General features: G+C 44.2%; 1 protein-coding gene across 1 annotated transcript in view; it reads left to right on the top strand.

Moving 5' to 3' along the window:
* Positions 1–225: 225 nt before the first annotated feature.
* Positions 226–24,726, top strand: part of poc1b (POC1 centriolar protein B) — a gene marked incomplete at its 3' end in the record, with an annotated part of 49,005 nt that continues 24,504 nt past the window's right edge. The window contains exons 1-10 of the mRNA XM_083916151.1: positions 226–303; positions 1,966–2,050; positions 3,076–3,247; positions 4,081–4,260; positions 4,514–4,621; positions 5,338–5,453; positions 5,649–5,782; positions 5,890–5,958; positions 6,094–6,246; positions 6,529–6,606. Coding sequence (XP_083772277.1) covers positions 280–303; positions 1,966–2,050; positions 3,076–3,247; positions 4,081–4,260; positions 4,514–4,621; positions 5,338–5,453; positions 5,649–5,782; positions 5,890–5,958; positions 6,094–6,246; positions 6,529–6,606 — 1,119 coding nt within the window. The 5' untranslated portion in view covers positions 226–279. The remainder of the gene's footprint in view (positions 304–1,965; positions 2,051–3,075; positions 3,248–4,080; positions 4,261–4,513; positions 4,622–5,337; positions 5,454–5,648; positions 5,783–5,889; positions 5,959–6,093; positions 6,247–6,528; positions 6,607–24,726) is intronic.

The raw sequence follows: 24,726 nt of genomic DNA, 5'->3' as shown, positions 1-24,726 counted from the left end.
GGTTCAGCCACAGGATCCAGCTACAGTTGATCAGTTATACAGCTCTAAAACGAAACAGCGGTCGTTATTCTGCTTCTTATATCAAACACAAAAGTCAGTTTTCATTTAGAGTTAAAGTCAAAGTTAACTCAAAGGCTGCTAAATCGAGCAGGACGCCGTGTTATCTGTGTTCGACAGGTCAGGTCTGAGGCGGTTGCTAAAGGCGCCCTGTTTGACAGCCATGGAAGTGCAGAGCAGCGGGGTGCTCCAACTTTCCCTCTGACAACATTAGGCTCTTGAATGCCCACAATGGCGTCTGTTATGGTAAGTATGCGTGCTAATACTTTCGTAAAGGGTAAATGAGCAGAAGTAAGTTGACTTTGATAACGTTAATTGGTGCTCACGATAGCTGAGTCGACGAATCTGCTAAGAGGATTTGCAGAGTGGTGCTGTCAAACACGCCCCGGCTCCTCTATTAAGTCTTTGCAGGATAGTAGACTCGGTTGTTGGTCATAACATACTTAAGCTCTTTATATCTTTGTTCAAACAGATGCTTTCCCTTACAGCAACCGTGTTTTGTCTGCTCACACAGGCAGTGTCACCCTGTCACAAGCAACACAACATTTCTCCTTAGCCTGGATTTAACCCTTGTATAGTATTAGGGTCACCATTAGTGACCCGTTTCAAGCCTTTACAAGAAGAAAAATGTTACAAGTATGATATTTTTCTACCTCAAACTCAATGGCCTTAGCTTATTTAATGAGGTAAGAATGTAAAAATAAAATAAAAATGAGCACACGTGCTGCTATACCACCCACATTTACATCCATATATTTCGGGTCAGTTTGACCTGCATGCACACAGAAACATGCACACACACACATACACAAACGCACACAGACATGCACTGAGAGGCTGTGAGTCAGTGGGTCGTCCTCCATTCAAGGAATCGGCGGTTCGATCCCCGAAATGTCCTTGGGCAAGACACTGAACCCTGAATTGCTCCCTGTGCTGCGCTTGAGTGTGTAAATGTGGTGAGAATGGTTAGATTAGAAGGTATGTAGATGTTCACTGCCATCAGTGTGAATGTGACAAGTAGAGTGAAAGTGCCTCGAGTAGTCGGGAGACTAGAAAGACGCTATATAAGTACATTCACACACACACAAAGATAATGTTACATAATTATAATCTAAGCACAGAGAAGCTGTTTGCTCTCACTGTCCCTCACTCTTTACCATGTGTCCACCTCCACCACCACCACAAAAAACGAAATCACACTTCCATTGTTAATTATGTTCTAGTAGAGATGATTGCAATCATAAATAAACATATATGATATCTGTACAAGCGGCCAAAGTGGGTTTTCTCAGGAGGGGGGCTGGAGTCTCCCCTAGAGAGAGGGGGAGAAGTTCAGCCATCCGTGAGGAACTCGGAGTAGAGCCGCTGCTCCTTTGCGTTGAAAGGAGCCAGTTGAGGTGGTTCAGGATCATCTAGTAAGGATGAACCCTAGGCGCCTCCCTAGGGAGGTGTTCCAGGCACGTCCAGCTGGGAGGAGGCCTCGGGGAAGACCCAGGACCAGGTGGAGAGATTATATCTCCACACTGGCCTGGGAACGCCTCAGGATCCCCCAGTTAGAGCTGGTTAATGTGGCCCGGGAAAGGGAAGTTTGGGGTCCCCTGCTAAAGCTGCTGCCCCCGAGACCCGACCCCGGATAAGAGGCTGAAGATGAAGATGAGGATGAGGATGATTGAAATTGAGATAAAGACAATATATGTCAATAGTTTATGAAGTAAAATTTAATTACAGCCTCAAAGTGAACATATTGAATAAGTTTCCAGTCGTTATAAGTAGGCTCTCATCACTGTACATACCCTTCACCACACCTTTTCCTAACTTCTGGTAAAATACATTTTTGATCAAACGATTCCTTAACTGCTAGATTTGAAACACACAGTGTCCCTGGCTCACTCTGCTGTGCCGTTGCAGGAGGATCCCACCCTAGAGAGACACTTCAAGGGCCATAAAGATGCCGTCACCTGCGCAGACTTCAATCCAAACCGCAAACAACTGGGTAATTTTTTTATATCAATATTTATTGGTTTCCTACAATTCTGTATCACACTTCTGTCCTTCTGTGTAGAGTTTGCATGTTCTCCCTGTGTCTGCGTGGGTTCTCTCTGGGTTCTCCGGCTCTTTGGTCTTCACCAGTTTTTCGGTTCCTCCCAAAGACATGCACGTCTTAGGTTCATTGATGACTCTAAATTGCCTGTAGGTGTGAATGTGCGTGTGAATGTGTCTTTGTTTGTCACTATGTGCCCTGGGATAGACTGCCGCCCTGTCCAGGGTGTACCCCGCCTCACGCCTGATGTCAGTTGGGATCGGCTCCAGACCCCGTTAGGGACAAGAGGTTGAAGATGATGGATGGACTTTTGTCTTCCAGAAATCAAATATTGGTTCAACAACCCTTGTGCACCCCCTGAAACAGTACAATCATGCAATAGAAAAGCACTGTCGCCTCACAGCGAGACGGTTCCAGGTTGGCATCTCGGCTGGGGCCCTTCTGTGTGGAGTTTGCATGTTCTCCCCGAGTCTGCGTGGGTTTTCTCCGGGTTCTCCGGTTTCCTCCCACAGTCCAAAGACATGCAGGTGTTCGGTTCAATGATGACTCTAAAATTGCCCTGTGTACCCCGCCTCACGCCCGATGTCAGCTGGGATCGGCTCAAGCCCCCCCCCCAAGACCCCGACAGTGACAAGAGGCTGAAGATGAATAAATTAATGAATTAGTCACTATCAGATCTTTAGCGATAGCCTCACAATTTTCTATGAACGCTACATGTAAGTGACGCTTACATTTGTCATGTTCAACACATTGAGCAGGCACCAGCTGAACATTGGCTTTATTAACTTCATGATTTTCTGACTTTTTACCTACAACCGATCTATTAATCATTAAAATTGACCTTTTTCCGAGGACGCTCATCTTGGTTTTTGTCACAGTGGTGCCTTCTCTCGGCACTTTGATGGCGTATTGTTCTTGATGAACACGTTGACCTTTGCAGAATCTTTCCCATTCATCTTTCCTTTGTCTCCCTCTAGCCTCGGGCTCAGTGGATAAGAGCCTGATGATCTGGAATCTGGCTCCTAAGGCGAGAGCTTTCCGCTATGTCGGCCACCAAGACGTCATCACTGGGGTGCAGTTCTCCCCCTCTGGTAACCTGGTTGCCACCTCCTCCAAGGACAGAACGGTCAGACTATGGACACCTTCCATGTAGGCTCAAGTCTCTTTTTCCACTTTAATCAGGACCTCTCTGTTGACTAAGTAAGATCACTTACGATGCAGGGGGAAGTGTCACTGGGTGAAGCTGGTTTTTAAATCAGTTGTATTTATTATTCAATTCAATTTTATTTATAGTGCCAAATCATAACAAAAGTTATCTCAGGACACTTTGACACTCTATGACTTATTTATGATTTACATAGACCCAACAATTCCCCCGTAGAGTACGGTGGAGACGAAAACCTTCACTATAACAGACAGGAACGTCAGACAGACTCAGCTCTGTGGAGGACGCACATCTGTCTGCACCGGAGAGAGGAAGAAAAGGAGAGAGAAAGAGAGAAAAGACGAACAGATTGACAGAGATAGACAAAGACAGAGACACTTCCAGTAACTACAACAATATCTATAGTAATGTGAATATGACTTATTAATACAGCAGAATAGTAGAAAGAAGCACAGCTAAGGTGATAGATTATAACAGCAGCAGGCAGCGTCATGCAGGACCACGGCAGCAGGCACCACCACGATCAGCAGAGACCTGCGAGACGACAAAGCACAAACAACTCCGGGGAAGAAGTTGAATTAGTAACATGCTTTGATGAGACATGAATGATACAAACAGAGAGGAGAGAAGCTCAGAGTATCTGGAAAAGTATTATCCCCCGGCAGACTAGGCCTATAGCAGCAGAATTAAGCAGAAGAAAATCAGCTTAAAAATAACAACATTGCTAAGGGCTCGTCAGTTGTATTTATTATCACATTTCCGTGTGTCTGTGTGTCTGTGTCAGTTGTATTTATTATCACTTGACCGTGTGTTATAGGAAAGGAGAGTCAACAGTGTTCAAAGCCCACACGGCTGCTGTACGCAGCGTTGCTTTCTCCCACGACGGACAGAGACTGGTGACAGGATCTGACGACAAGTCGGTCAAAGTGTGGAGTGTTCACCGGCAGTGTTTCATCTACTCCCTCAACCAGCACACCAACTGGGTGCGCTGTGCCAGGTACCCAGCAGCAGCACATCCTCAGTAACGTCTCGTCCTATAGCATGTCTTTGTGTGTGTCTTATAGGTTTCCTAAAAATAGCTTTACCACTTTCTGAAATGAAGTTGCTCTCCACTTACTTTTTTACAAACCGGGATAATAGCTATGCACTTTTTCTAACTATTTGACATGCTAGTCTTTTTCACATTCAGTGGTCAGGATTGACAGCAGTGGGTTCTGCAGGTTTAAGATTTTGTCTTTTCCTCCCCGCAGGTTTTCTCCAGATGGGCGGCTGATAGCGTCCTGTGGGGATGACCGCACCGTCCGGCTGTGGGACACATCCACCAAACACTGCATTAACTGTTTCACAGACTGTGGAGGGTGAGTCCTAAACGTGTCCTGTTATTCTTCTTGTCTGTGTTTTTGCCATCGCCTTGTATTTTCTAACTTTGTGACGACCATTTTGTTCTGTTATAGTCACTTGATGTTGTCTTAATTGCTTAATTACTTAATTGTCTTTTTTTGTGTAATTGCACTTTGCAGTCTCCGGACATGACTCTGTTTGTCTGTCTGTCTTTCAGTCTTTCAAAAAAGTTCTTTTTTTGGGGATTAACAGTTTTATTTGCATTTTAAGACATCAAACATTTAAAGGCCCACATGTAAAAAATATAGAGTACAAAAACCGACAATACCTGGGACAGACAGACCAAATAAAGACACATAACATAAATAACACACAGGACAATACCAAACAATGGCTTCCCCTGGTACATCCAGTGTAGTCATCACTCTGTTTCTCCCCCAGAGGGCGTTGCTGTGTAATATTACATCTATCATCTATTAAAGGGGTGGGCAATTCCGGTCCTGCAGAGCCACTTTGCTGCATGTTGTAGGTTTGTCCCTAACCTAACACACCTGAGTCTAACAATAATCTAACTGTGACGAGCATCAGCTGCTTGATAACGAGCAAATCCTTAGACTCAGGTGTGTTAGAGCAGAGAGAAACCTAAGACATGCAGGACAGTGGCTCTCCAGGACCTGAATTGCCCACCCCTGATCTTTCTGCTGCAGTCACGGACTCCACTTTGTTTTTTCAGATCGGCGACGTTTGTCGGTTTCAACTCCAGCGGCACCTGCATCGCGTCCTCAGGAGCTGACAGTTCACTGAAAATCTGGGATCTACGGACCAACAAGCTGATTCAGCATTATCAAGGTATGTCAGAGCTATAATAATAATAATACTATACTGTATATACAGTGTATACACTCAGTTTGGAAAATAAGGTAGTTACCTGAAATAGCCATGCCAATACCTGTGGGCCAAGACTGTAATTGCTGTGTGTGTGTGTTTGTGTCTGTGTGTCTGTGTGTCTGTGTGTGTATGTGTGTGTGTGTGTGCATGTGTCAGTCCACAGTGCAGGAATCAACAGCTTTTCCTTCCACCCGTCCAACAACTACCTGATCAGTGGCTCCAGTGACAGCACTGTTAAGATCCTGGACCTGGTGGAGGGACGCCTCATCTACACCCTCCATGGACACAAGGTGATGCTACAGCACGGTTCAATTCACCACCATCCAGTTCCAATATTTCCCTAGATTAGTCCTTGATGATGCTTTTATTCACTGTCACTGTTTACTTTGTTTTTCAGGGGGCTGTAATCACAGTAGCCTTTTCCAGGGCAGGAGAGCTCTTTGCCTCGGGGGGAGCTGACGGTCAGGTCGGTGCTTCACGACTACATAACGACCCTGTGTTCCTCACACTCTCTATAGATTGACGGTTATATTTTTACTTTTCTTTAGTAGAAAATCTGATGAACTTGGTCATAAAAGTGCTGGTCCTCTCGATCCACTAGGTGCTGATGTGGAGGACAAACTTTGACACCAAATCCTACCAGGAGGTCCTGCAGCAACTCAGCCGCAGGTCCACCCCAGATCCCCCACCCCACCTGACTGACATCCATCCGAGAGGACCCCACCTTCACCGCCCGCAGCCCACAGCTATTCAGGTCCATTCAGTTTGATCTAACATGATATTAAAATCATTTTTAATTGGTTATTTAATGTTGCGCTGGGTTCTGCTTCTAACTAAATAGTAATGTACATGCTTAACATTATCTACCAACTAACATTAAGAAGGTACGAGCCGACAAGACCTGGGATGAAATCGAGAAATTATCGTCGTACTGCACAGACAAGAAATATGTAGAGGAAATGACCTGCATAATTTTACAGGCGAGAAATCAAGAGATTTTTTGTAAAGGTCAAAACTTTGCTCTCTCTCTACACAGATCAGTCCAACAGTGGCAGATACTCAGTCCACCGATCCGCACGTCATAGATTTGGGCCAGTCTGTTCACAGCACCAAGGTAAGCTGGCGTAGTGAATATACGTTCTCTTTGCGTTCTCTCAGCTTGATCCAATCGTCCTCGCCTACGGGAGTCGCCATCTTGTCAGACTTTGACTCTGCCTCATTTCCTCTGACCAAAAAAGGGCATGTATGTGACGTTAGGGGGAGGGAGATACGTCCATCTGCCTGACGTATACCTCCGGGGTGAGGTGAGGGCCAGCGGCTAGCTGTCACTCAAGAGACCACGCCCCTTATCATTCATAAACCTTAACCTCCAATAAAATAAAAACTAGCCTGGGACAAATACTGTATATACACACCTACCTACACTCAGCACACACTATATTTCCCTTTAGACATAATAACAAACCTCTTAGTCACCATGTCAAAATAATTATATCACTGTTTTTTACAGGCTGAAAATTTATGTTTGTGCCTTTTTTAAGAATATACTAATTCACCATTACTGTTTATGGGAGAGGGACCGGTTCAAGGTTGTGTGTATTTGAGAGGGGGAGTGTTCCCATGACCACCAGGTGGCAGCACAGTCCTATCTATAGTTTTATCTGTCCTGTTGCAGCAGGACGCCTGCCCACTGCCTTGGCTTATCAGAGATATGGTGGAGCCAGCAGAACGCAAAACACTGTCTGTCTTTGTTCTTTGATTTGTGTTTAAAATGAGCTGCGACTCCAATCATACAGTTCTGCACATTCACGCATTCGACTGCAGTTCAGCTGTTAGATTGGTACCATGTTGGATTCATCTTAAAATGTGAATGTAGCTTAAATCAAGTTGTCCACTATTTTGGAAGCTGCATTACAGTTCAGTTTAAATATGAATATTTCTCCTAGAATAATCTATTCTAATGAGTTTTCACATTCAGTTGTATTTAAATTTAATTTGTCAGACTATAACACGAGAGAGTAGAGTTCCTTTCTTGACTTATTGTGGATTTGAATGAGTCAAAATTGCCCGATATAACCACAGCCCACTGAGCATCCCTGCTCACTACACTTACACCCATTACAAGTCTATTCCTCCAGCTTTTTACTTTTCCTCTTGTATTTTTTTGACCCAACAACAACCACGTGAACGACATGTTGTATTCTACAGATCCTTCCTTTCTGTAGTTTTTATCATTGCTAATAGGACCCACCTGGTTTGGCAGTGACCTGGTCGTGAACTTGAGTAGTAAGTTTACATTATGCTGTAAGGTAAAGTCCTACATGTGAATCAGAGCTAACCGAGCTTACTCCACTACTGCTGATCCTGGGTAAACTGGCAGAAACATGAGATCGATGTATGTGTACAGGTTTAATGAGTGTTAGCGAAACAACACACTTTCACAGAAGTGAGGAGGGTTGGTTAAGATGTAAGGTTTGTGAGGAAATACCTCGTTCATCTTGAACAAGGTATGAGTCAACATGCTACAGGTCCATAGTGTAGTCCCTGAGTAGTAGGAGTAGCAGCGGGTCCCCCCTTTACACAGCATCCCAGAGAAGGTCCAGCTAATTACTGCCCCCTACTGTTGTAGAAAAGAATTACTGGCATTTAAGGAAAGGTCTGGGGGTTTTATGAAGACAAACACATACTCTGTTGCTTTATTCACCCATCCAGCGTGATTAAGTAATATGAACTGACTGTACGCATTTAGTATTGTACTGTAGCTTTGGCTGTGCTGGGCAGCCATCACTCATGCAATCTATCTACTTACACAGTACGGCATGAAAAAAACAATAAATCTTGAAATAATTGTTTTATAAACGATAGAAATCTGCTTTCTAATCCCTGTATTATTACAAGTTTCCATTGCAAACTGAATATGAAAGTGGCATTTAATGATTCATAGTTAATTATAATACACACCCGGAGCCTCAGTGGTGCATGTTCATAATCACATGAATGTGAGTTTAGGCGTGTTTTTTTTCCTGGGTATGGATATAGTTTGGAAAGTGATGGTGCACATCATCTTCCTTCAGGGCTTCAGTTTTGGGCTCTGTAGGCCAGAGGTGTCTCAGATGCTAGTGGTTGGTCTTCCAGCGGCCGATAGCCATCTTCAGGCTGTGATTAGGGGTGAGCAGGGTTGTCAGTAAGGGGAGGAGTGACTCCACTGGACAACCCTGATTCATCTTCCCTTTAATTTCTCAAAACCCTTTAAACTGAGTTCATTATAATTATAACACCAATTGGTGTCGGAGTCATTCATCTTTATTGTGTGTGTATGCCGAATTTCACATAGCACCTAAACAATGTTTTTTTCTTTGCCACTGTTTGACCTACGACTACCGTGTCGCCAATATCAGGGTCTCTCACAGATTTGGCTCTTCCTCTCTTGTCCTCTCTCGTGCTCTCTTCATCTTCCTCCTCCTCCTCCTCCTCTTCCTCTTCCTTTGCTCCCTGTATGAATCGCTCAAGCATGCTTGAATGGATAGACCCGTGAGAGATCAGAGAGAGAGAGATGGGGAGAAATAGAGATCAGAGAGATGGGGAGAGAGCAGGAATCCACGTGCCGATGCCTTGGCCCACGGGGGCCGCAGCAGCAGCAGCAGCAGCAGCAGCAGCCGCGGCTCTAATAATAGACTAGCTGGAGTTCTGCCTGCCTGTTTAACTCACTGACTAACTCACTGCACCACGGTGTCACACACGTGTTATATACACACACACATTAGTTGTATGTTTGCCACAAATGGCAAGATGAGTGCTGGATCCTTACATGCCTACTCACTGTCAGTATGTCCGTTAATTGTGTTTACATTTTTAAGACATACACACACACAGCTCCTGACTCATTCATGCACATCCATCCATTCTCCGCTCCTCCTGCAGCTTGTCGTAGTCTCCGTTCATGTATGAGTGCAGTTGTGTCCGTGTGCAAGTGAGTGTGTGAGTGAGTGAAGGAGCCTGCATGTGTTTTCTTTACATGCATCTGCGGACATACAAATTCACCAAGTTGTTGTTGTGTACTTGTTTGTGTGTACTAGGGGTCCGTTTGTGTGTGTGTACACGAGTCACCAGGTTTTGGAGTGTGAATGTGAGCGTGTGCGAGAGTCATCCCTGGTTAAAACGGGCCGAGCAGGGAGCCCCTAGTGCTACTCCTCCTGTCAGCTCTGATTTCCATCACGGAGAAAGTCCTCCTCTCCTCTCCCCCTCTGGTCATTTTATACTCCTTTCCTCTTCATTCCACCATTGTAGATGTCCTCAGAGTGCTTTCCCTTCCGCTCTGTGCCCGTGTTTCCCCCCCATCGCCCTAATGGGTCCAAGCGTAGGTGGGAGAGAGAAAAGGGGTAAGAGAGCCTGACAGACAATGGGCAGAGAGAGGGAAAGGACGGGAGATGCCAATGGCCTGAGGTGGGTACGTGGGTGGCTGAATGAATGAATGAATGAATGGATGGATGGAAGGATGGGGAGGTTCCTGCACTCAGTTACTGCTGCCGTTGGTGAGCTTTATACCCTTAAGTTAGGGCCATCTCCACTCATCACTTATGCATTTTTCTTTTTTACTGTCCTTGACGTCTTGAGTTCATTCACAATGTTGTGCACATGTTTGAAAGGGCCTGTTTGTGATGGTGTGGTAAGGAAATGTTACTGCTGTAGGGGCGCATAATGATACACATCTGCAGCCAACTTTTAAATCTGGTGTACAACAGCTGTGGTTTTGTAATGTTTGAGCATCTGTATATTTTTGGCCATGAAGTGGAGCCAAGAGCAATATCCCAATAAGTTAACAATATCTATAACATCCAAAGAAAGAAAATTAATAATCTAATCTACTTACACATGGCAAGACCATGCATGGAGTTACTGTAAAGGCAGTTAATAACACGAGGCCTGTGGGGTTTCCTCACGTAGTTTGCATTGAATGGATAGGGAGGTGATGTCAGTAATGACACGATGACAGTGATGTGTACCATCAGCTGTGGCTTTGTCTCCTCTCTCTTTCTCCCTCTCTCTCCCTCTCTCTCTCTCTGCATTAGCCATTAAGCTCTGCAGTGAGCTACAGGCCCCAGCAGGGCTCAGTGCTTCTGAATGGAGTGTTATCAGCAAACACTACGTCATCGCACAGAAGACAGAGGCCCTGGGTGGTGCCCTCACAACCACTGTAGTTGACATTACAGAGCTCTGATACACACACACACACACACACACACACACACACACACACACACACACACACACACACACCAGTAGCCATGAAGTGACATCTCTCATCTGCAGCAGCCAGTGTCCATCAGCTGCTCTGTACGTCCTCGCGCTGAACCCTTTCATACTAGGTATAAGATCAGTGTAGAAGCAGGAAAATCACATTACTTAATGGAAGCTTTGTGACATTATTTAGTCTTTTTCTGGCCCCAAGTTTGGTTTCAGGAGGTCACTGAGGAGCCTACAGATTGTATCAGAGCAGAGATTTGATCAAAGAGCTTTCAAAGCAGCAGCAGCTGCTGCTAGCTGCTATCATTTTCTACTTGCCTGTGACTAGCCATGTCTTTTTCATCTAAATGCCTCTAAATATATGAGCTACAGGGGGCAGAAAGCCTAATGAGGCTAAATAACTGCAATTTACTTTAACTTATGTTAGTTTGCGGTCATTCCTATGTCTTCAATTTAGTAGTTAGTACAACTGAGAAACTTGCATTGTCTTTTTTTAATATGCAACCTACACATTGTGGTGTGCAACGACTCTTTGCGTCATGTGTGCATTCAGCACTGTGCCTTCTATTAAAAGAAAGCCTCTCATAGCGTTCTTGTATCCTTGACAAAAGTATTTTGTCGTGCACTTTAAAAGCTTTAAAAATAAATAGTAAACTGTATTTATTGGTGGTAGTGTGAGCAAACTTCCCATTGTTGAAGTGAGGGACCGTGTCTCTCAAAATGTAGCACAGTCTCTTGTCTGCTTGACTCTGTCCCCTTAGTTGAGTGACAGCAGAGAGTGGGTGACGATACGGAGAGTGTCAAACCCGTTGCCCTGTACAGATATCAAGCCGGCTGTGAAACACATGAAGAATGGCAAGCGTGAAATGAGGCCAAGGAGGACAGCAGTGCTACAGTGTGTGTGTGTGTGTGTGTGTGTGTAGCAGTTGTTAGTTGTAACGTCCATAAAAAGGCAGATTCGAAGTTGGTTTGTAGTGCAACAGTTTGGGTTAGTTCTGTTTCAGAGTCAAAGTTAAGATCAGGTGGGTGTCGACACGAAGGTGTTTTTTAATAATGCAGCTGATAAATGGTCCTCCAAACTTGAACAGTGCAAACATGTGCGTGTGTTTTAAGAGGTGATTAGATAGCAGAAGGTTAGATTTAGTTACGTGCGCCATCTCTCGTGTCCCTGCAGACGTTAGCTGTGACACCAGTTTGACCGGACAAGGTGTCCTCTACTGACAGGCCTCCTGTCACAGACCTCTCTGTGTGTGTGTGTGGGGGGGGGGGTGTGGGGGTGTGTGTGGGTGTGTGTCCTTCCATCCCATCATGAGTGTAAAATCCTTATCATGTGTCAGAAGTAAATGTGCGCTCTGTCCTCTCTTGTAGTGAATATCCAGGTGCATTCATCAGCTGTGAATAATGTAAGGTCACGCATGTTTGTGTAATTGCAGTGTGTATGTGTTCACATTTACACTGATGGCCCCACCCCCACCCCCCTCTAGCTTCCTGTGCAGGGGAAGTACAGGATATTGGATGGCCCGGAGGTTTAGATACCAGATTTAAGTGCTGTAGATGAGAACACGAGTGACAAGACACGACGGAAATGAGCTAAAGATAGTAACAGCTCTGGGAGAGGAGGGGTTCACTTTCCACCAGGACAAGGACTCCCAGAGGCTGCATAACACCCTCACACTCACATGCCCACACACTGTTATACTCAGTCAAAGTACAATCAAACATGTACATTCATAATATATTCGGCTAGAATCACACAGACTCACATACTCGCTCTCATGCAGACCAAATCTGACAGACATGCAGGCATACAAAACATGTATGCAGTATAAACCTGGTTTATTGTGCTTGAACATGCTTTAAGTGATTATTTTTATCCCAAAGGAGAGAAGAAACATTTGGCATTGATCAAAATGCACCTGCCATCTCTCCCTCTTTAGTGTGGTGAGGTGGGGTCATGTGCGGTGGTCCAACATGCACCGCGGCGGACCTCTTAGTACCGCGGTGAGTCATTTTTGCGGTCATCGCAACAGCCCTAGGTGCCACATCACATTGGGTTGAAGATGGATGGATGCCTTGATTATCCATACTGATCCATACACAATCAGCTTAACAAGTAGGGATGGGAAATGATTTTATTGACACCAGTGCCGATATTGATTCCGCTTATGGGTAAGATTCTCTTCGATTTCTTTATTGATTTCTGGTTTATTGGTTTTGTGTGGGAGGAAAAAGACTGTTTATTATCTCTGTGTCTTAACACAGTGCAGGTTCCATGAGAGAATATTTGTACAGCTTTCTTTTTCATTTAGATTTTCTTTTGTTTTAAAGAAAAAAAATTGTATAAGCCTGCGTGTGTAGCGCTAATGTCATTGACACACCAAGCATTGGACCGTTTCTTCCTCTCCGCCATGACTCTTTTGGCGCACTCACACTGTCCGTCCGTACCGTGCGCCGTGCTTTAGGGTCCTTGTCCCCCCCTCCAGGCCCGTTTGTACTCACACTACCTGGGCCTCGGCGAATGCTTCTTGCCTGCCTATACGTCATCACGCGGTGACACGTCAGACGCATTGATGACGTCATCGCGATGCGTCGCTTTGTTTACAAAAGCATGCTCGGGCACGGTGCCGATGGACAGTGTGAGTGTGCCCTTTGTGGTTGCGAGTTTCCAGCAGTGTAGACGCATGAGTTCGATGCCATTGTTTTGCAATGTGCAACTGTCAGAAACGCGTGCCGACATTGATAAAACTGATAAGCATACCATTCTGATTACAGCTTCTTGATTCCCATCCCTATTGTTACCTTGATTTTTGCATACATTTGTATATACTGTATATAAAACTGTATATATTTTGGATTTGCTCCTGTTATTCTTCCTGTTATTATTACCTGATGACTTTTATATTTGCTGCACAACGATTGCTCTTGGGATAAACACAGTTTTATCTCCCTTCTCCCCACCGCTTGTGTAACCCGGAATATTACACTACACCTCCTGACCACTCCATTTCCCCTCAGCGACAGCGGAGTCAAATCGGAAACTCGTCTCAGGACACCGTGTACGTCCTGTAGTGCCGTGTTTTGCTGCGAGACTCCCTGTGGCGTCTCCGGTATCCTCAGTGCTGGCGTGCAAGTGTTCCAAAAACTTGATCTTCCTCATCAAAAATACAAGAGGAGGGGCACGCCTTATCAGTAATTCAAGAGGATTCTCTCTTCGGGTTCCGAGCCGTCCTTTCGCCTCTCACCTCACTCGCCCTTCCTGTCTCCTCTTGCAACTCTTGTCTTTTATCTCAATCTTACGCAAACCCTCACTTATGGGATGCGGAGGGTCGGATGACAATGCGGTCATAGTAAAAGTAGGACCTGGATCAGGATCTGTTTAAACCTTTTAAGGCGAAATACAAACCAGAAATAAATCTATCAGCAAATTTTTTGTCCTAAAATCAAAATATTGACTTGGTATAATATTCATGTGGTGGGAAAATCCATATGATGTCAGTAAAAAGCCTTCCATCATACAGATTTATATTCATATTTTATTTTTGTTTGTAGGTTATTCTGCTATTTCTGAGCTGTTCCACTCCTTTCCCGCTCCTCTTAGGGCTTCCCTTCTTCCATTACACCTCTGCCATCCATCCACATCCCACCAATCCCCAGCCCTCTGAATGTGCTCTCTCAAGGGTACAGCTCGTATCCTCAGGGGCCTCGACTGGGAACGTGCTGACAGTCGTTCCGTGCAGGAGGCTAAAAATAGCCGTGGAGGTCTATTGCAGGTACCAGGGACACCTGAAAGGCAAACGATGATGGGTTTTGGGTTTTTTTTTCTTTCCTGTTTGCTGGCATGAGGCCGGGACGAGAGATGAAAATAGAACTGAGATGAGATAATAATAATAATAATAAAAGCAAACAGCAGACACAAGATTTGATTGTGTTGTTATCTGGCCTTTGATATCCTGGCGAGAAGAGAGATCGAGAGTAAAAAGACATCCAAAAAAATCATTCTCGGTACTCTCCCTTCCCCTTGTGATCAGTTCATAGAATTTTGTTTCATGATACGTCGAGATTAATATGCTGCTTAATAAACTAACTACGACAGAGAGTGAAGTTGGTTCCTCTGACTACCGCCCGTAGTGTGCCGAAAAACAGGAAAATGCCTTGCTTCATGTTCTGGGATCTCTCAAATTATCATTAGGGTGACATTAAATCCAAAGCTGTTTGGCATTTTTACGGCTCTGTCATGTTGGCAAAACACATGATTTGTATCTCTGAAATCTTTTCCCAGTGTGCGCATCAAAATCCCTCTTTAGTTTGAGAACATGTTCTAGGGGGTGCTCTGTTTAGGAATGATGTCTATTGGTTACAGGGGAATTCCAATGAATTTCAGCGGGGACCCTATTTCCAGTGACTAATGGCAACGACTTCTTTTGAAACTGGTCCAGTATCGAGTGAGAGCACTGCAGCCCGGCCGCCGTGAACCAGGCTACAACGTAATCCAACGGAGAAATAGCGACCGTCAATATATGTCCACTAAGGGCGCACTCACACTGTCAGCCTGTACCGTGCCCTGTGCTTTAGGGTACTTTAGGCCTCGCCGAATGCTTCTTGCTGCCTATACGTCATCACGCCGTAACACATCACACAGATTGATTGACGTCATCGCGATTGTGAGCAGAGTTTTTGTACGTCTTGTCGACTGTTTTTGAGTATTTTCATCGACCAAATCTGCAGTAAACACTCCACCTCCGCATCACACCAACGTGAACCTTTCAACGCCATTGTTTAAAATGTCCGCGCATGGTCCGTCTTTTTCTTTTTTTTCTCTTCTATGTCCGAACAGGCGCACAGAAAATGACGTCAGAGCCGCCGTAGGCCTCGTGCCAGTGCTCGTGCTCGTACATGTGCAAACGTGCTTTACAAAAGCCCACCTCTCCGTCCCGTTTCAAACTGCAAAAATAGACAATCCCACTGTGGTGGTCTGCACAGATGCAATGTCACGTATTTGCTAGAAGAACCTCTAGGGTGGAAGAACTAGTGGATGATGATATTGCCAGCTTAAAAAGAGCTGTTGCCATGAGTCACAGGTAGGAAAATACAGAAATTCCCCTTTAACCATCCAATAAACATCATTCCTAAATATTTGTGATGACATGGATGTTTTCATTGTGATCCAGTGTTAAGTGTGTGTTGTTTATTGGGACCTACTGTATGTTGTGTCTGTGATGGTGTGGTGATTTTGATCAACGCATCGGGAAAGGTAATCAGGAGTGTTCTGTCAACATGACGGAACAGTGAAAATTACAAACATCTTTGAGTTTAATGTTGCCCTAATGGCAATTATAGAGATCCAAGAACATGACGCAAGATGTTTTCCTTTTTTTGGCACACTTGAGGTGAGGGGTGATAGTTGACTGATGTTTACTAGTGGCTTGTCTGTAACTGAAAATCTAGTTGTGTTTAAGGTGAACCGGCTAACATAAGGCCAGATAATTGTATTCACTGCATTTTAGTTTGTCTAACTGTGGTACGCAACTGCAGCTCTACCAATAGAAGACCAGTGTGTGAAAATAACAGGCTACCTTAATATCTGGCAGTGCTGCTCGCTGAAGCTATTTTCTCCCTGAGTGGAGGCAGAGAGGATGTGGCCTGGTGAACCGCGTAGGCAGATCAGACGCCTCATGGCTCTGTTGCAGGCCAGCCGTTATTTCTGTACAGCTCATCCGGCCCTTGCAGAAAAACAAGTTGTTGGTTTTAACATTTTCGTACGTGATTTCTCTTTTCTATCCATCTGCAGACCTTGAGCGATCAGGGCGACCGTTAGCTAAGACAGCACTTTATTTTTCGATGCCTTTCAGTGCATTTAGGAGTAGATGTTTTGAAGCTATTTTGAGTCATTGGGTGGGTTGAAAATATTCGTGTCTGTCTCATCTGTTTGCTAGAGGTAGTAGCACTGGCTCATTTTTCTCTTAATCTGTGTTGGAGCTGTTAGTGGAACAGTTCTTCTATGGATTATACTGCCAGGGTTAGTTATACGAACCCTCCAAATCCGTATTTAATCCCCAAGAATGTGCTTGAGCATTTTCGTCTTTGTGTGCCTCTAAAAGTATCGGCACATATGTCTTCTTTGCCAACATGTACTTATGTGCATCACTCCGTATGTGTGAATCCTCATACGTGTGTCTGATGGGAGGATTACTGGGAAAGGGCTAAGGGAAACAAATCCATTTCCTGTGAGGTGAGAAAGCCACGGGGTCACGGTTTCTCTCCGGAGGTGCAGTCGTAACCCAACGCTGCCTCAGTCCCAGGTTAAACCCCACCTCGTCTCACTGCTAACCCCCCCCGCCCCCTCCTGTTAAGCTTATTGTCCACCTGTTAGGAAGTCATTCATCTCTCTGTTCCCCAGAGAGGGATAACTGGATCCCCCACCTCTGACCACAGCAGCACTGATGGATGGCTTTAATGGGCTTTTATTGTTTGATGTATCCACTCGCTTCCTCCTTGCTTTTCCAAATCTAATCTGCTCTCTTCATATCTCTGTACTCTATCTGCTCATGACGTACCTTTTTTTTTTACCTGCTTCTTCTCTTTTGTGCTTCTCCTCAATTTCATTTTCGCATACGAAACGTCCGTGACTCTGTTCTGTTACAGCAATAAATATTTCAAGGGTGTTCTGTGATCTGCAGGCCAATCCACAACAACCCCTCTTAAAGCCGTAAATCCCATCCATGCAAATAATTCAATTTTCCTGTCTGCTGTCCGAATACAAGAAGTCAAAGACCAGATATGATTTGATCACCTGTGATACAAGATAAAGTCATTAAGAAGTGCTGGAATCAGGGGTGTCCTGAAAATAATACAGAGACTAAGGGCGCACTCACACTGTCCTTCCGCACCACGCCCCGGGCTTTAGGGTACTTGTACTCAGTGGAAGAGTGGGTCGTCCTCCATTTGAGAGATTAGTTGTTCGATCCCCACCTCCCCCCGTCCACATGTCGAAGTGTCCTTGGGCAAGACACTGAACCCTGAATTGCTCCCCGTGCTGCGCATGGGTGTGTAAATGTGGTGTGAATGGTTACATTAGATTAGATGGTCTGTAGATGTCCACTGCCATCAGTGTGAATGTCTGTGTGAACGGGTGAATGTGACAAACACCGTGAAAGCGCCTTGAGTAGTCAGAAGATTAGAAAGGCGCTATAAAAGTACAAGTCCATTTACCATTTTACCAAAACACACAAAAATTCACTCAGTGGTTTCTGTGACATGAGAAATACTTTAAAATGACTAATGTTTAAAAATATAACAACACAGAGAGGTACCTATAGCTCAGACATGATGGACAAAACCTGTGAATATGTAGTTTTGCGTACCGCTGAGTAGGCGGTCCTTCAATGCGGCCCAGGACACGCATGTACACTGCTAAATTAATGTGGTCAGGTGCATCCCAGACCACCTTCGAATGTGGTCTGAGTGATCCGACCTCAGTGCGTCCACAATGCGTCATGGGTCTATTGACCCCTTTACTTAGAACTGGACTTTAGAAACCGGTCTGAACGGAGCCTCACTGACCTTCTAAACCCTTGAATTAATAACACGTAGGTCTTATGTGTGTATGTATACATAGTTAATTAAGTCACTTAAGATTTGAATACGGTAGCCACAGTGCACACAATCTTAAGATTGTTTGCTTCTTGAATTTACTGACACTCGTTTGATCTTTTGAAAAAATTCTGGCGTAATCCGGTCCTGACTCAAAGACCAAAGGCACTTTTTAAGGCCTTGATTATGGTCTCCAAACAAGTTATTGTAATATTGTTACCAATAGCTTTTTGTTGCATTATTTTTGTTTTTTTTCTTTGATTGTTTGTCAAGGTTCAGATGTAATCTTCTTGCTTTAAGCCGCTTAAGTGTTTTGCGGTGGCTGCGAGCCCGGTATGTGTGGGAACATGGGAAATGTTAGGTGGCTAGCGTAGTCTGAGAGGGGGATTAGGGCTAGCCTTGAGCTTGCATTGTGTTACAGCGGACAATTTGAAATTAGCAGTGGGGTTATTCTGAAAGGCAAATGAGTTTCCCACAGGTGCTTTGCCGTCGTTTTGGTATTTTGTTAAGTGCTAAAGCAGATTAGCAGGCATTTATGTGGCAACGCAGCTCAATCCAATCTCCTGTATGGCGATTTTCTTGTGAGAGCCAACACCTTTGATATGGAAGGTTTAATATTAATGTGAAGATGTTGCAGTGCATGTTCAGAGTCAATCTGACGTCGCTGTGATCTCTCTTTGTACCTCCTATGCTCAGCCTTTCATCTGAATGTTCACAGCAGACGAACTTCGAAGGACAGGATTTTCACTGACACTCATAATTACTGTGTGGGCTGTTCGTCAGTCCTCACACTGTCACTTATTCTCCCTGTCTCGAGTTGTTTACCCGTACCGGTAATCTCCACGTTGGCTTTCTCAGAGATAATGGGATGTAAGTCACGCTCATGTTTGGATATCTTTCAAGATTACCCGGAAAGGCTAACCCACTGTCCTACATACGCCTAAGCCTACCATATGGCAGCGCATTCCTTCCTCAAACACAAGCATCCGTTCTTCAAGCCACGTTTATTGTTTTTGGTCATGAAGCAGTTGTTTAAGCATTAACTGTGCGTCTAGCTGCACAGCATTATGTAACCGCCATTCAGAGGAACGGTACAACTTGTGAATGGTCTGCGTTACAGTTGACTGCTCCTGTATTGCTAGACAGTACACACACACATGTGATGCTGCTGAGAAACAAATGTTATACACTAATAAAACACGCTTAAATTGACACTTTTGTAGTTTTGTTTTGTCCCATTTGAGTGGTAGATAATCTTAATCTAGAACTGGATCTGAATTGATATTGGTTACAATTGTATAACAACCAATACTCACTAAGAAATTTGCTTTTGTTTTCAATGTATTGATTAATGAAAGTTAAAGTTTAGGCCTAATTTGGGAGGTGACAAAGCAATTCCTGCTTCACGGTATGATACAACATTTTTAATGTCATAGTCCTAATCTCAGGTAGTCCTAGCACGTCCAGCTTATATAAAAAATAAATGGGAAACACCGACCATTCAACAATTTTCATGTATGGATGTGTCAATTCTAATATATCCCATGTGTTTTAACAGTAAGACCAAAGGCATTTTTCATGGTGACATGAAATATAAAGTATATTCTATTCTATGACAAATTGCTGTTTGTGGTAGTTTGAATCTGCTGGAATTAACAGTTGTTTTTAATTTCAATACAATTCGATTTTTCTCTTTTTACAAATATTCAATTCAATTCAATTTTATTTATAGTGCCAAATCATAACAAAAGTTATCTCAGGACACTTTACAGAGTAGGTAAAGACCACACTCTATGACTTATTGATGATTTACAGAGACCCAACAATTCCCCCGTAGAGTACGGTGGCGTTGAAAACCTTCCCTATAACAGACAGGAACGTCAGACAGACCCAGCTCTGTGGAGGACGCACATCTGTCTGCACCGGAGAGAGGAAGAAAAGGAGAGAGAAAGAGAGAGAAGACGCACAGATGGACAGAGAGACAGACACAAAGACAGAGACAGACACACTTCCAGTGACTATAATAATATCTATAGTAATGTGAAATGACTCATATGTTACTTTGCATTGAAGAAAATGTACCAGGATTCCTTAAAAAATCAGAGTTGACAGCTGAAATCAGAATCAATGAAAGAGTAGTTGAGTAATTCAAATGGTGATTTCTGACCTTACATATATATGCAACACAAAGTGAAGTATAAATACACTGAGATAATGGTTTATATGTATAGAAGTAAACTGTATAAACGGAACAAACATCATTGTCTTCACTCTGACCCACCGCCGCTCTCTTAATGAATATGTCCACATGCCACCTTTGTGCTGCGAGTCCCCCATGTGACCGGCTATATTTGAACACTTAAGTGAACCTAATGAAAGGAAGTCACCCATTTATTTCCATCTGCACAGCTAGTTATTCTTAGAAAGTCCCTTCGCTGCCCTGATGAATCAGTTTCACCACTTCAAAGACCTCAGTCTGAATCGACAGCCATGGCCCCTGTCAAGAAACATCCAGTCTTCTTGTGCCACACAACTGGAGCTATGTTTGGAACGACTCATGTGAGGGCAATCGACAAGAGTTCTGGTCAACAAGTAGCACATTGATGTCCCTGGATTTGATATGGATCAATTGGATTAGGTGTCAGGAATCCAATTTATCTAAGAAATTCCCTTGGATTCATATGGTGTCACACTGTATGTTCTTTCCACAATTGTGTGTTGACTACCTCTGCGGTAGTTGTCTGTGAAGAGCAGCAGCGAAGACTTTCATTTCTTTTTACTTCTTAAACTGCCCAGTTGCTAGTGTTAGCATTGGAAGTGCAATTTCTTACAGGTTTATGTGTGACTGGGTGACTCTCGTCCGAACAAAATCTCATTGGTCCGACAATCGCTGGTGTTGCTTACACAAGGCCGTGTGTCCGCAGAAGCATTTAATCCCAGCTGAAAATGTGATTCTCACATGACTTTGTGATTGGATGGCCGGGCAAAAACAGTGAAAGTGACGAGTGCAGCGCTTTATGCCGCCCAAGTTTCAGCAACCAGAAACTGCCGCTGCTGCTTGTAGCGGTACAATGCACGACACTCCCGTTGCAAAGAATTAAAAGAAGATTGAATTAATCTGGATCTTTTTTTTTTTTACCACCGACTAATCTGTTGGTTGACAAGGTGCTAGAATCTTCTGTGGGACACTACAGCCCTAGTGACTGATCATCATGAACGTAAACACGTCTCTTCTCCCTCCCTCTTAGTGAGCTTGGGTTTGGTCAGGAACTATTGTTGATTTTGGGCTATACACAAGAGATACCTGCATGTTTTCCACAACTATTCCTTAATAGTAGTGGTTTGTAGGACTTTATCCAAAATGTGCACCCAGAATGAAACGAGCAGGTTGGGATTCTGATGTCTTACTTAAGGATACTCTGACAGAACCACCTGAATGCTCAAGCAAGTGCCAGGGACAATTTGGTTTCCCGAACCAGTAATCTTACTGCTGCTCCTACAGTACACACTCCATTTATTCTCTCTGTTCCCAGTCTTCATCTTTGTTCTCTGTTCACACCTGTCGTCTCCCAAACCCTCTCTCACGCTGTCTATGTTCTTACTGCCTTCATGATCGACCACATCCCCTCTGTTCCTACTGCTCAGTGTAGAGCACAATGATCTCGGTGTTTGGAAGTGCCCAGGAGGAAAGTCTGCTGATCCACCTTTATTCAGGACAGAGTGGGCTTCAAGGTTTGGCTTGTTTGACGTCAACCCCTGGACCTTGTGGAGGTGGTACCGTGAAAATGACGAGAAAGGCTATACTGTTTGAAATATTTTCCTTGTTTCCTTAGTAGGACCTCTCCTACCTCTTGAGTCTTTTCCCTCCTCTGCAAAGTCTTCTTTAAAGCTGTAGTATGCATCTATCCCCTCTTAAAATAACAAATGAATACAATATATCATAGATTACTGGTCTTTAAGGGCCAACGTGCCTGAACACAGCTGACATTGTTTTTTCAGGCTGTGTTGGGGTTCTTGAGGGGCTACATGCAAAACAAGAGTCATACCTTAACATGTGAATGTATGTACAGTATGTACTGTATGTGTACTGTACATCCCCACACCCCCTCTTTGTTTGCATGCCCGTGTTTGTGGTTGAGTGGGCCACACTGTTGAAACACCAGCCCCAGGCATGCATATGGCACAGCCCATTTAAGCCATCAGATTTATTATCGTTAAAAAATGTGGGAATGTAAAGTGACTCAGAAGAAAACCAGGAAGTAACTTTATCCCTTCGCAATGTCAGCTGTGCACGTAATTAACCATTTTGATAAATGTCAAGCGTGGGTTTAGTATTATACTTAGGGTTATATGCATTATATTATATGCATTATATTATATGCATTATACATGATTATTGAACCAGCTATTCTTACATTACTCCTACTCTACAAGCATGTTTGGTCTGGCTAAGTTCTATTAGCATTCTTTAGTCTCCTCGAAGGTGCAGTTTAGCCTACACATAGTGTAACTTTGAAAGTGCCAGGGCAGAACAAAACCAGGCAAACCATGGGAACCTGGAAACCTTGTTCAAGCGTTCAGAAGTGAACAGGATATTTTAGCACTACATAGAATCTGATGTAACCATCCCTTGTGGTATTCAGACTACGCCTACGTAAAACCCAGGCTTTGATGTTAGAGGAAGCGGGTGAGCGCAGGAATGTCACAGGGGTTACCAAAAGAAAAATCTCTTCTGCCAACTAATCTCATCACATCTCCAGCAATTCAAAAAGTAGATTATTGTGCCCCCAAAGCACCCACCCACACCGCCCACTTCCAGCTCTGCTTGTGTCTGAGCTCCCCTATACAATTATCTACACAACCCTGACACTGCCTCTACGTTTGACTGATTAGTGCATTTTCTGTTAGATCAGCACAGACTTCAGAGATGTGGTCTGGAGCACACAGACTTGATCCAATAAACATTATTAGAGGACTTTTGTTTGAGTGATATCTCATAGTATTATTCTCAATTCCTGAGTCCCGGTCTGGATGGTGACAATGTTCTGCTTAGGCCGAACATAGCTTTTGCCATTTGAATTAATCTGTTTTGGGCACACACCTCAGAGGAGGAGCTTTATTTAAACTGAGATCTGCAGCTTAAATGTTCCCTGGAATTGATTGTGGGTCACACTGTCTCTACTCCTGTTTCTCCAAACTGGTGACGTGCTTACAGTCATCTACTGTAGGTTAATACATTGACTATCAAGAAGTACCTCATACATCCCCACTTCGATAAAGCCACACTACTCCTTTAAAAACAGATCCCGAGATGTTTATGTTGGTCCTGTACGTACGTTTGTATTTTCAGTGTAACCATTGTAGACTGCAGTTTCCGTGAATGCAAAACCTTTCACAATATTAGTAGGAGCACGGAGATGAAGATGCACATATACATATGGGCACATACGTGGACAGAAAAGCCTGCTTGTTGTTTGTCTCTCTGATAAAGAGCGGAGAGGCAGCTTGGTGCTATAGGACCCATGATGACAGACCACAAAGCCCACCTGTGGCTACCAGGGCCTGGGGCCGCTCTTTCTGCTCCCTCCTGCCTGTACTGTGAAGGGCAAAGACACAGCATGACCTCTAACCCCCCCACTGCTCCAGCTGCCAATCAAGTAGTCTGGCAAGCAAAAAACCCACCCACCACTCCCCCTGCCCCCTTCCAGTGCTCTTTCCCTTTGATGCTACTCAATGGTGGCTGGGCAAGCTGCTTCATCAGTGAGGGCCTCTCTAGCCCAATCAGCTGGCCTTCCTTGTTTTCATTTAGCCACCTGCTATGAGTTTCCCACAGTGGAGCCCGAGAGTTGTCTGTGGATCGTTGTTGACATTTCTGTTTGCAAGCCCAATATGTCTTTTTCAGCCGCTACAGATAGCTTTCATTGCCACCACGACATTATTTATTATACTTTCATCTAGTGCTGCTTCTAATTAAGTGACGTAGAACTGACTGCTAATTAAATCAGGATACTTTACCAGCATGCATTTGCCCAAATTCTTGAGTGGCTAACCAGAGCTTTGTAACCTGTACCTGTAACCCCTCGAACTGGTGACCCTACGGTTCCCAGCCCAGCACAGTGTTCATAATGTAATAAATACATTAGAGGAATGCCGTTCCAGCAGGTGGAGTTACATCGGGCAGTGTCCAATCACATTGGTTCCTCTCATCCCCTTTACAAGCAGCACACTGTAATGCACAAAAATAGACCCTAGTCATACTGTATTTCCATAACACGTTGAGTTCGCTGGACAGCCCCTATGGATGTGGGGAGGCTGTTCTGTCAGTTTTTGTTGAAACCCAAAAGTATGACCATGTAGAGCCGTGCTGTGCACCTGGCTCGCTGTCACCCTCATGTTTTAT

Source organism: Echiichthys vipera (assembly GCF_963691815.1).
Source record: "Echiichthys vipera genome assembly, chromosome: 7".
NCBI classification, from domain to species: Eukaryota; Metazoa; Chordata; class Actinopteri; order Perciformes; family Trachinidae; genus Echiichthys; species Echiichthys vipera.
This window is presented reverse-complemented; position numbering and strand designations above follow the sequence as displayed.